A 12,530-nucleotide genomic window follows, 5' to 3' on the forward strand; every position below is an offset into this window, starting at 1 on the left:
CCTGACTTCTTTGCAGAGACGACTTTAAAATCTATTGAGTTTGTTTCAAAATTATATGCTATGGTAACTTCTGAAGGTAATGGATGTCCTTCCGCAGTAAGTTGTTCTCTCACTACCGTTTGAAGCTTTGTGTTAAAAACTTTCATGTCATCTCCTGTGTCTAGGTTCACATACACAGCAACAGGAAAACTATCTTGCTTCTTTGTTTCATCATTATATCTCAAAACATTAAAGTTCTTCAATAATATTGTTCTTCCTGCTGGAATACTTCGAACCTGTCTGATTTCAATAGCTTTCTCACCTCCTACATACTCTACCCAGTGTCTTGGATATTCATAAGTATACTGACTTTCTTGAATTTTGGTAGGTTTCATCATAACGTGTTCATAGTATATCTTTATACTCTTGTCAGTTAGACTCGGTGCTATGTTCTGAATATTTCTGACTTGCATTTTTAATGGAGATAAAATGAAGCATTTAATACATGATGTAGATGAAGACATGAATGAAACTACAGACAAACTTAACTCTTCGCTTATTCTTCCTTTCAGCAAAGATTATGAATTCTGTTCAAATGGTGTATATTTCTATTGTGGAAAGATGGGTTCAGGTAAGACATTTAACATCATTCGTCATATACTCATAACAGAGCGTTTAGGAAACGACTCTTACTATGACCAAATCATTATATCAGCAACTTCAGACTCTATGGACTCAACAGCGAAAACATTTATGTCAAAAGTTCAAGCCTCTGTCGTTAAAGTTCCAGACAGTGAACTCATTGAATTTCTTCAACGTTACATTCGACGTAAGAGAAAATATTATGCCATCGTAGAGTTCATACAGTCAGGAATGCAAAAGACTTCTGAGGAGATGGAAAGAATTATTGACAAACACCACTTACGTCAATACTCAGGAGTTTACGATATGAAACGACTTACAAACTACATTCTGTCAAAACTTTCAAAATACCCCTTCAAAAAGTATCCTTCAAACACTCTGCTCGTTTGTGACGACTTCGCCGGAAAAGGTTTAGTGTCAAAACCAGACTCACCATTAGCTAACATCATAACTAAAGTCAGACATTACCATTTAACTGTAGCAATACTTATGCAAACATGGAGGTTTTTAGCTTTAAACATAAAACGTCTCATAACTGACTTCGTTATCTTTCAAGGTTTCTCACGCTATGATATTGAACTCATTTGGAAACAGTCAGGTATAACATTACCTTTTGAAGAAATTTGGGAAGCATATAAGTCTCTCATCTCTCCTCGTTCATACCTTGAGATTCATATCATGACTAATACCATTAAAGTCAAAAATATTCCATGGGAACGACCAACATTGTTTTAAAGTTTAACCTTCAATTGACTGATGGTAAACAAATTCCATGCATCTCTGTCGCCATTTCTGTTAATATTTTTGCTGTCATTCATATCATCCACTTCCCCATCCGTTAGCTTTTGAGGATATGCGTTAGAATAGCTGTTCTTAAATGAAGGCTTTTCACCTTTGAGAGCATAAACTCTATAACTTTCTGCATACTTTATGTTTGAACCTCCTGAGCCATCATTGACATAAATTTTTATAGGCTTCCACCCTTTGTTCATATTCCTGCTTCTTCCCTTTGCTCTTTTGTTCAGTAGTTCTACATCTTTATACACAGCTCCTGTCTCAGTGAATTCATCAATATTTTCATTCGTTAGCTTTACATTCAAACCCTTGTCGAGTATATTGTTCATTTCATACATATAAAAGGTTTTTATTCTATATGAAATGAGAAGCAAATCCATCTTAGCTGGTGCCGTTAATGTTCCAATTGAACCAACATCAAATGTTGACTCACGAACGACAAACAATATTGTCATAAAGAACTATAGTTCAGAGTGTTTGAAAGAAAAAGAACCAGAACTTAAGTCTGTGAATTTAAACACAGCTTCAAACGCTAACGCTACATCAGATGTTAAGTTAGAGTATCCACCACTGGACCAAATTCTTTCAAGAGAAGCCAACGACAATCCTTACACAAATGTTCAAACAAATCCTTCAGATAACGTAGACCATTACCTTCTTCAGTTATACCAAACAATTTTACTCAAAGACGATAAGAAGCTTTTGACAAATCTTATAAGTAAGAACCAAATAATTCTAACAAAGGAGGATTTAGAAAATGTTAAATCGCGAATAACAGGGAAACAATGTGTCATTGACTATCTCGACCCTGAAATCGAATGCTGTGGTCAAACGCCAATATTCATGAAAATAGGTAACATCCGCATCATTGAAACACGAGGAACTACAGGAGTTGAGTTTAAGTATAGATATTCGAACGAGTATACAAAACTATCTACTGACTATAAGCTTTGTTTGAAATATGTTTTAGTAAATTAAAGCAGTCAGGACCTTCGGTCTTGGCGCTTTGCGCCGTCAGTCAAAAAAATTTCAAGTTAGCAATTTGTAATATCTATCCAAAACTTCTTCAACAGTATCGAACTCATCTTCATAATGCAAACCTAATCTTATTGACTTGGTGCAGTTTTCACTAACACAATATTTTTCTGTTCTCTTGACTGACATAACTAACTCATTTGTTTCATCAAACAGCAACAACCAAAGTTCATGACCTAATACATAACATTCATACTTTATATTTTTAGCTCTGAGTTCTCTTGTAAGCTGTTGCATTTAATATTTTCTAAAAAGTCAACTTCAACAGTCATTCGCACTGGTGCCTTCAGTTCTACAGGCTCTCCTTGAAAGTCAACAAGTCTGAATTGCATGTCTTTCAAATTATGAGGACTAATGCGAACCCATTTACCTAAATGAGTTGCTATGACAGGAACATTTGGAATGAACATTGAATTGACTGCATAACAGAAAGACTTATATTCTACTGAACCTTTACTATTAACTCCTGAAATACCTGTGACATTAGCTATTTTAGACTCAATGTACAAACAATTGCCATAACATACGTATGGAACAGATTTCATCTCAATCGTTTTGTCAACACTTTTCAAAGGAAATGTCATATGGTATGCTCCCAGAAGCAATTGAACTCTATGACTCATTCTTGGTATCTTAAACTCTTTCTCGCTGCTGAACTTCAATGTTTCCTCAGAAGAGAGTTCGACATCTATGTTGTCAATAGTTTCTTCATTTATGAGAGTATCTATGACTCCAGCAATTTTATCTATTCTATACTCTGCTCTGTTAGGAAATGTTATAAAACTTCTTTTGTCATCTATTTCAATCTCTATGAAATCTGTTTCATCTGTTATGACAAAAGTTGCGATAGTATTGAAGTCAACAACTCTGAAAGCAAGTACTTCATTCTGAAGACCTAAGTTTGTTTGTAGCTTTACTGTCCCGTATTCGTTTGGGTCTGTACTTTGCAAATAGAACAACATTTTATTCTCATTAAAATATGACTATTGCTGCATATGCGTATGAAACAAATGAAGCAAGAAGAGCACGTGAACTAGTAAATGAAAACTCAACTTTAACAGTGGAAGGTAACAATTTAGTCATTGACGATGGAAAAACTAAAAAAGTCATTGATTTCGATACTTTTAACACTTATGACCCATTCATTACAATAAGTAAAGTTCCTATCATAAATGATGGAACGGTGCAATATATAAATTCTACAGTAGATGCCTCATTAGTGAAAGTATTAAATGTTCTCATTGAATTGTTAAAGAGCTTTCGATTTGACGACAACATTAAATGCCTAAAGAATTTAGTCATGAATGAGAAACAAATTCTCGGCGTTGCTGGTAGCAGTAATGATGTACACCTTATGACATTAGAATATTATAACGAACATAAAGATGAACTGAAAGGAGAGAAGGGTGACACTGGACCTCAAGGACCACAAGGAATACAAGGAATACAAGGAATACAAGGACCTCAAGGCGAAAACGGTTTGGATGGTGAAGATGGAAAGGATGGAAAAACTGCTAAATCATGGATATGGAACCTTATAAATACTGGTTTAACAGCTGCTTCATATGGAGTTCTTCAATACCAAATCGGAAAGATATGGGCAGTACTTGGTGAAGAAGCTTTAGATGACGTTAAAAATGCTTTGAACTTCATTTCAAATGGTTCGGATACTATTAAAACTTTATCTGGTTGGATGCAAGAAACAAGGAGTCAAATAGATACTGTAAGACGTATAGCAAACAATGCACGTACGGGATTGGATACTTTACGAGAAGCACAAGATACACTAAAGGAAGCAAATGATATTCTTGGCTCAGTATCAGACATGCATGAAGATTGGCTTAAAGGTATTGACAAATCTTTAAAAAATCACAGTCAGTCTATTGCTGACTACAAGAAAAGTATAGATTTTTTACATAGTGCTATGGACGTACATGATGGAAGCATAAGGAACTTACTTAATGCTAACAATAACTTACCAGGAACTATTAAAGCATTTATAAAGTCCTTTGTAAAACCTGGTGCTCTAACATTTAGGTCTTTGAGAGCAAGAGCATTGAAGTCAAGAGATGCAGAAACTCCAACAGAACCTACAGAAGGAACTGAAACAACAGAAACTCCAGAAGAACCACCAAAACCAACAGCTAATGAAATATTGTTCGAATATTTTCCAAGATACTCTGTCCTCATTGCATACATTCAAGAAATACTTAAGAAAGCTGACTTGACTTTGGGGGATGATGAAAGTTCTGTATATCTTTCGTTCCAATTCCAAATAGCAGAACTTTTGAGACAGATATGCTTAATGTATGACAACATCTCTGATTTTACAAGATATGATGACGACCATGACCCCGAACACGGTGAAGAAGAAGTTTTACAAACATCCATTAAGACAGGAAAGGTTTTAACACAAAGTCTCATTATTGACACCAAAGATGGCGAAGTGGACGTTCTTCAAGAGCTGAAGAAAAATACTTCTTCGGGAGGTGGTGGTAGGCATGAACTTGAAATAAATGAGATAGAAGAGAAATTAGCCGAAAAAGCAGATAAAAACCATGTTCATTATATAAGTTCAGACGAACAGATTATAACGGACTACCATGGATATTTAACACAGGATGAACAAATAAGCACTGAAGATGTTAATGAAAGAAGATATAAATACATTCGTGCTAAAGGTTATGACATACGTTGTACTGTACAGTATGACACAGGTAAAGCACCAGAAGCATTTGGTTATAACAATGAAATTTATGCTTCATACTTCTTTGTTAACGGTGTATTAGTTGAACCAAGATTTATGTTGAGAGTTAAGGCAAAAATAACTTTTGAAGATGCTATTAAAAGTAAAGCAGACAAAGATGAACTTGACGCAACGAACAAAGTTTTGAAATCTCATAAACACAATATCTCCGATATAAATGAACTTCAAGCTACATTAAATAGTAAAGCTGACAAGAACCATACACATGAATCCTTCACTACTGTTAGAGCAGACGACATAATATTGAACTATACCCTTGGTTCAAGTGCACCTTTAGAGAATCCAAGTACAAGCGTAAAAGATACACCAAACTCCTTAAATAACAAATGTATGAATATCGAAGGTCATGTCAGAAACTTTGAAACACATGAACTACCAGCAATGTTAGATAAGAAAGCAGATAAAGAACATACACATAACTCCTTCTCAACTGTTGCTATAGAAAGTATTGAAGGAACGGTTGGCGGAACTGGTGGGGATGCATTATATTATAAACCTCCTAACTTTCCACAAGGTTTAACATCGAATGAAAACATAACAACGAAGAAAGACATTAGCTGTAAAAATGTTTATGTCATGGATGATGAAAATAATGTTAAATTCACTGCTCAAGATTTATATGATAAGAAAGCTGACAAAACAGAGCTTCAAACATTAAAGACTGAAATACTTCAAACATTATATCCTGTTGGTTCTTTATATACATCAATGAATTCAACAAATCCCGCAACAGTTCTGGGTTTTGGTACTTGGGAACAGATTGTAGACAAATTCTTATACTGTGCTAACTCTTCAAAGCAAACAGGAGGCTCAAAGAAAATTAAAGAAGCAAACTTACCTGCGCACACTCATACAGGAACGACAAACTTTTCTGGCGACCATAGCCACTCATTAAGAGACCACCCATTATACAACTCAGACTATAAAGCTGGCAATGACGTTTTATCTCCATCTTATAACAATTCAGCAAAAAAGACTTTTCGACCAACTGAACCAGGAGGAAATCATGTCCATACTTTCACAACAAATCCAACAGGCTCGGGTGAAGATTATATGCCACCATTTATGACTGTATTCGCATGGTACCGCGTTCAATGAACGCGCTTGAGCCTAGACCCTTTGGGTCAAGGCTTACCGTCTTGAATAAAATCTTTAACTTTACATAAATGAGCTTGAAAGAAGTATTCGAATCATCACCGTGGAGGTCATTTAAGAAGTTCAATGAAGCTGCAAGGAGTTGGGGATTTACTAACAGAGCTGAAGTTAAAAAGTTCTTTGACAAAAATGTTGTACATCAAACAAAAATAAACCCTTACGACTACTTTTTACCAATTTACTCCAACACTCCTGACGCATACCAATTTGACACTCTCATTCAAAGCAGAAAAGGAGGACATAAACCATTCCTCATCTTCATAAATGTTAACACTCGTAAAGCATATGCATATCCAATGAAAAATAAAGGAACTCGTGAAGTGTTAAGAGTTTTACAAAAGTTTGTAGCAGAACATAGCCCAAGTACTTTAACATCAGACCAAGACGGTGCATACCTCAGCAATGAAATCACAGAATTTCTCATTAAGCATAACATAACTCACTACACTACTGAAGACCATAACCATAACATACTCGGTATCATAAACCGCTTCATAAGGACTCTCAGAGATTTAAATCAAGAGCGAGACTTTACCGAAGAAACAATGAAACATTTTCTCGAAGTATATAATTCCTCAACACATTCTACAACAGGACATACACCAAATTCAATGACACAACAACAAGAAGAAAAGTATATACAAAAGAAACGAAGCCAAACACAAAATATCAGAAATTCAACACAATTTACCCTCATTCCTGGTACAAAAGTTCGTGTAGTTCTTGACGACAAACCGTTGACAAAGAAACGTTTAAGGTTAAGTCGAAATTATTATATCGTAGACTCTACGCAAGGTAATGGATATCTTATAAAAGCTGCTGACGACTCTATTGCGTTTTACCCTCGTCATAAATTAGTTGAAAGTAGTAATGGCAAACTTGCTGAAACCATTGACGAAGCAAAGCGAGGAGTGGTTATTGAAATACTTGGCTACAACATAAACGATGACACTTATAAAGTAAGATATGAAGGAGGCGTTGAAGATGTTATACCATCTAAGAACTTGAGAGAATCTAAACCAACTCATCTGGGACCATTAGAGTGGGAGTACTGGAAAGATAAAAATAAGCCAGAAAGAATAAGAAAATTCTTCTAAACTTTTTCATTAGATGTAAATCAGACATGAACGAGAACAGTCATGATATCATTAATGGTACCATTTATTTACACCAAAAATATAATTTAGGTGAAGAGGTGAGATTTCACCTCTTTTTTCACCTGTTTTTTCACCCTCATGAATTTTCATGAATTTTATATATTAATGTTTTCGTTAAGCCACTTTGTGCCGTCAGTCAGTCAGTCAGGACCTTCGGTCTTGGCGCTTTGCGCCGTCGGTTTAGGAAAGACTTTAGAAAGTTGTTGGAAAATAAGTCCTGGGAAGAGTATTATAAGGCATTTTGTGAAGAATATAGCAACCGCCGGAATTCGGACTGTTGCTTTTTATACAAAATTCATGCAGGAAATTCTTGAGTTTTGGATGAAAGAATACGGTCGAGCCAAAAGTGGCTCAACCTCAAAACAAGCATTTTATGAGCTTACTAAGGGCGTTATAAATGAATTCAAAGGTATTTACATACATCCTGACCTCGTTCATTTTGTTGCTGAATTCAGCAAAAATAATGTTTAGGGTAGATGGTTAGATCTAACCCGATATCTAACCCGATTTCTACCCTCAACCGCTAAGCGGCGAGACCCAAAGGTCTTGAATTTTCATGAATTTCCTTAAGACAGAAAAAATAAAGTTAGTTTTATTTTTATTTATTTTTTTATTTTGTATGTAAAGCCAGTAATGACAACATTAGAGAACACAACAACAGTTATAGTCCATGAAGCCATAAATGAAGAATACGAGTACATACAGTATAACAAACAGTTACGTCTCATTCGTTCAGTCAAAGACGATATGTACCAAATGCAAAGTATAATGAATGCTCTTCGTTCTACAAAGCAAGCATATCATTGGTTTGAAAACCAACAGACAAAAGAACTTTTAGAAGAATTTCCTCATATATGACATCAAAGGTTGCACAATACTTACATTCAAAGAAGACTTAACATTACTGAAGAAAAAATAACAAAATATTTCGATAACTTCAAAGAGGAAGAATAAAAAAAATCTAAGCTAATTTTATTTTTTTTTATAAAATTTTATCTCATATGAAAGAACATGAATTTAGAATATTCGGAACTCATGACAGAAGAAGAGAACGAACAACATGTAAAAGATTATGCAAAATTTCTGAAGACATACAAAGCATTTAAACAATATCTAAATGCTTCTAAAGATTATGCAAAATTTCTGAAGGTATATAAAGCTTATGAAAAAGCGTATGAAAAGTTTATACATTGGGGAATTGTTGTAAAATATCCATATGAAGACTAACCAAAAATATATTTTTGCTTAAATAGCTTCAGGGTCTATTTCTTCAACCATTTCACTTCCTTCGTCAATGTCAATAGAAGCTTCTTCAACCTTTGGTAAGAATTTCTGTATAACATCTTTGTTCGTTATTGTCTTCAGAGATGAAGGATAATATTTCACATTTGTTTCACCTTTCTTATATTCTTTCTGTTCGGAAAGATTTAAAGCAATACTGAAGAAGTCAACGTTAGAGTTCTTTATGACAGTATAATGAGTATCTTTGACATTCACGAAGAAACTCTTTTGTTTCAAAACTACTGCTAACTCTTGTGAAGTATAACGTTTGCGGTCAATGACGATAGCTAATGGTCTGACATACTGACCAAACTTAGATTCTTTCACAAACTTCTTGTTAAAGATAACATTAACATTTGAAGCATTATTGAACTCATTCTTGATGGCAGTAGCGAGAGCATTGTATGAAAAGAACTTGCAATCTTGCATGTGTTTCATTAAAATAAAAATATTAAATTATTTTGAAAAATAACTTAAAAAAATCTAATCTAATTTTTTCAAAAAATATTTTTTTATTTCTACTAAAGATGTATCGGAAGTTGTCTAAGTTAGAACACTCGGAAATAAAACAACTTCTTACAGAAGCTAATATAGATGTTGCAAAGCATTACGCAACAAACAAAAAAGCACTCGCTGACATCCTCAATGACTATAATGGTGCAATAAGTTATGATAGAATTCATGAGTTCATAAAGCCGCAACGCGGCGAGGACGAAGTCCATGCAAGAGCATTTCCTTTAAATGACGTTGCTATTGACTTATATCATAGACGTTCAGTACCTCATGAAGTAAGAAGAGAAATGTTTGACATAACAAATGCAAACGTTGGTGAAACAAGAAGAAGAGACGACACACTGAAACAACAGAGAAGAGAGATGTTTAAGAGCGCTATAGAACAAGTTCGCAAAGCTAACGATGTCCTTCGTTCCATTGACGACAAACCAAAAGAAGGTGAGAGATGGTTAAAGAAAGATGAAGAGAATAGGAAGAGGAATGTTAAGACAGGCAATAGACTCATTGACTTTAACATCGAAGCTTTAGATGAACCAAAAAGAGACTACTTACACAAACATTTCGGTAAGGTTTTCATGAGACTCTTAGAGAAGATTAAAATAAACTCCCAACAAAGATGGATGGTATGTTATAAACTTGGTGGAAAGTATGAATGTTCTACGTTAAACCTCAATAATATTGGAACATTACTACATCAGCTCTTGAAGGAGAACTTTATATCAGAGATAGAAGCAAATGCTGCAGGTATTGTTGAAATGCACTATGACTTCTTCTTGACAAACATAAAAAATCTTACTGAAATAAAGATGTATGATTTAACAGAATATGAAGGCTTAACGATGTCAGATGTAAAGAAAGGCAAACCAAAAAAGAGACCATATAGAGATGAAAGCACACTGACAAATGACCAGAAAGCCATTTTGGAAGCTCTTAAGCAAACAGGAAACCCAGCACTTATAGAAAGCTTTTGGAAAGATAATGGTGAAAAGAAGTTTTATAAGAAGAGAAGCGGTCAGTTCTGGAAGTATCTTTGCACATTACCTATAAATCTTGAGCGCTACCAAATCTTCAATGAACTTAACAAAAGAACTGCAGCACTTATGACAGAAGACAATTGTTTCGTTTATGCTTGCATTCAGGCTGGAGTAGATGGAGAGACTATTGACCACATGAGAGAAGTCATTCGTGTTAGAGACTTTCCTCAAAGTAAAGTACAAGAAATTTCTGACGCAACAGGTATAGCATTTAATGTTACCGTTGGTTATTTCAATGACTCAAGACATAATGAAATAAAGAGATACATACCAAAAAAATGTGAAACTATTCGAACTATTGACTTACTTCTTGTTGAAGACCACTACATGCTAAATGAAAGATTACCAATGACAACATATTTCATTCGCAACTATATAGAAATCTTGAAGGAGTGTGGTGGAATGAACATTGAGAAACAGATGAAGATTTATACAAAGAGAGAGAACAAATATATTGTTCGTTATGATAGAACAACACCGTTATGGGATGTTATGAAAACATTGTGGGAGTGCAAATATTTCGAACCTATTTCTTATGGAGAACTTTTCACATATACGACTGACTTATATAAACAGAACCTTGCACCATTTAAAGATTTGACATATGCTCCAAAGTATTGTGTACAACTGAAGAAGAAAGCCGAGTCAAAAGAAGTATATAAAAATAAGTGCAAGTTCATTCCTGAGCACGTTTTCTTTGCTGACTTTGAGTGTAGCACAGACGGCTTTCATAAAGCTTTTAACATCTGTTATGACAGTGAAGATGGTTCAGTGAGTGAAAGCATTTGGGGTCAGAACTGTGCAACAGAATTTTTGGAACGACTTCCTGACAAGAGTTTAATATATTTCCATAACCTCAGTTATGATATAAACTTCATCTTAAGACACATGACAGAAGTGAAAGGAACTCCCATCATTAAAGGTTCACGAACAATGCAAATAACTGGCTTATATAAAGGAAGGGCAATTATTATAAAAGACTCTTACAGTGTTATAAATAAGAAGCTTAAACTATTTCCTGCTATGTTTAACTTACAAACAGGACCGAAAGAAGTATTTCCATACAACTACTACAGCAGTGTTTTGTTAGCAAATGACAACAGAACTAGTGTCATTTCTGAAGCGTGTAAGTTTGTAAAAGATATTGATACGTTCATGAAAAACATAGATTCCATCAAAGGTTGCAGAATAGATGCAAACCACTTCGACTTAGAAAAGTATAGCACATTTTATTGCAAACAAGATGTAAGAATTTTAAGAGAAGGTTTTGTTAAGTTCCGCAATGACATATTAAAAGAATTTGATTTAAACGTTTATGATTACGTTAGCATTTGTTCAATTGCTAACAAATTATTTGAGAACAGAGTGTACTTCCCGAATGGAAATTTATATGACCTCTCAAATAAACCAAGAGAATTTATTTCACGCTGTATTCAAGGTGGAAGATGTATGCTGTCAGATAACATGAAACAAAAGAGCGAAAAGAAACTCATTGCTGATTTCGACGCTGTTTCATTATATCCATCCGCTATAGCAAGACTTTATACTTTAGAAGGTATTCCAAAGGTTATGAAGAAAGAAATGTTAAGCACAGAGTATCTCATGAGACATTTATTCGATGACGACCAAAAGGAACCCATTGGTGAAAAGTTTATGTCTGGCTTCTTTGTTCTCATTAAGATAACAGAGATTGGAATACATAGACACTTTCCTTTAATAGTTTGTGACCCTGAACTAAATCCAGAATTTAACGTTCCCAGAAGTTCAAACACTTGCTGTTTAATGTATGTTGACCATATAACATTACAAGACCTCATAAAATATCAAGGTGTCAAATGTGAAGTGTTGCAAGGATACTATTACGATGGAAACAGAGATATTAGAATAAGAGATGAAGTAAAGAAGTTGTTTGAGTTAAGGTTAAAGTATAAGAAAGAAGGAAATCCTTTGCAAGAAAATATAAAGCTCATTCTGAACAGTATTTATGGCAAAACTATTCTATCTCCTATTGAGTCAAAAATAACCATAGTAAATGACAAAGATGCTATAAGATATGCCATCAGAAACTACAACCATATAGTGAAGTTCGAAGGTTTGGATGGTTCAGATAAAACTATTTTCAAGCTAACGAAAAGTATTTGCAGACACTTTAACTTCTGTCCACTTGGTGTT

The 12,530-nt window shown here is 34.4% G+C and overlaps 8 protein-coding genes and 1 pseudogene across 9 annotated transcripts, besides 1 other annotated feature; 7 read left to right on the forward strand and 2 right to left on the reverse strand.

The window, feature by feature from the left end:
* Positions 1 to 12,530: part of a mobile genetic element that runs on past both edges of the window.
* On the forward strand, positions 1,780 to 2,394 carry TVAGG3_0789760 (uncharacterized protein; the record flags this gene model as incomplete). Its single annotated transcript, XM_051246821.1, has 1 exon — positions 1,780 to 2,394. One exon carries the CDS (start codon positions 1,780 to 1,782, stop codon positions 2,392 to 2,394), a length of 615 nt encoding a protein of 204 aa, XP_051082296.1.
* On the reverse strand, positions 2,649 to 3,337 carry TVAGG3_0789770 (annotated as a pseudogene). The gene has a single exon. A coding segment is annotated over exon 1 (689 nt).
* On the forward strand, positions 3,752 to 4,017 carry TVAGG3_0789780 (organellar and viral DNA polymerase type B; the record flags this gene model as incomplete). Its single annotated transcript, XM_051246822.1, has 1 exon — positions 3,752 to 4,017. A coding segment is annotated over one exon (266 nt), but the record flags the coding sequence as incomplete, so codon positions are not given.
* TVAGG3_0789790 (keratin-associated protein family) lies at positions 5,255 to 6,316 on the forward strand (the record flags this gene model as incomplete). Its single annotated transcript, XM_051246823.1, has 1 exon — positions 5,255 to 6,316. The coding sequence occupies one exon, from the start codon at positions 5,255 to 5,257 to the stop codon at positions 6,314 to 6,316; it is 1,062 nt and encodes a 353-aa protein (XP_051082298.1).
* Positions 6,385 to 7,470, forward strand: TVAGG3_0789800 (integrase core domain containing protein family; the record flags this gene model as incomplete). The annotated part of the gene is made up of 1 exon (XM_051246824.1): positions 6,385 to 7,470. One exon carries the CDS (start codon positions 6,385 to 6,387, stop codon positions 7,468 to 7,470), a length of 1,086 nt encoding a protein of 361 aa, XP_051082299.1.
* On the forward strand, positions 8,164 to 8,388 carry TVAGG3_0789810 (KilA, N-terminal/APSES-type HTH, DNA-binding family; the record flags this gene model as incomplete). Its single annotated transcript, XM_051246825.1, has 1 exon — positions 8,164 to 8,388. One exon carries the CDS (start codon positions 8,164 to 8,166, stop codon positions 8,386 to 8,388), a length of 225 nt encoding a protein of 74 aa, XP_051082300.1.
* TVAGG3_0789820 (uncharacterized protein) lies at positions 8,776 to 9,249 on the reverse strand (the record flags this gene model as incomplete). The annotated part of the gene is made up of 1 exon (XM_051246826.1): positions 8,776 to 9,249. One exon carries the CDS (start codon positions 9,247 to 9,249, stop codon positions 8,776 to 8,778), a length of 474 nt encoding a protein of 157 aa, XP_051082301.1.
* On the forward strand, positions 9,339 to 10,111 carry TVAGG3_0789830 (organellar and viral DNA polymerase type B; the record flags this gene model as incomplete). Its single annotated transcript, XM_051246827.1, has 1 exon — positions 9,339 to 10,111. A coding segment is annotated over one exon (773 nt), but the record flags the coding sequence as incomplete, so codon positions are not given.
* Positions 10,851 to 12,414, forward strand: TVAGG3_0789840 (organellar and viral DNA polymerase type B; the record flags this gene model as incomplete). Its single annotated transcript, XM_051246828.1, has 1 exon — positions 10,851 to 12,414. A coding segment is annotated over one exon (1,564 nt), but the record flags the coding sequence as incomplete, so codon positions are not given.

Source organism: Trichomonas vaginalis, chromosome VI, assembly GCF_026262505.1.
Source record: "Trichomonas vaginalis G3 chromosome VI, whole genome shotgun sequence".
Taxonomy (NCBI): domain Eukaryota; phylum Parabasalia; order Trichomonadida; family Trichomonadidae; genus Trichomonas; species Trichomonas vaginalis.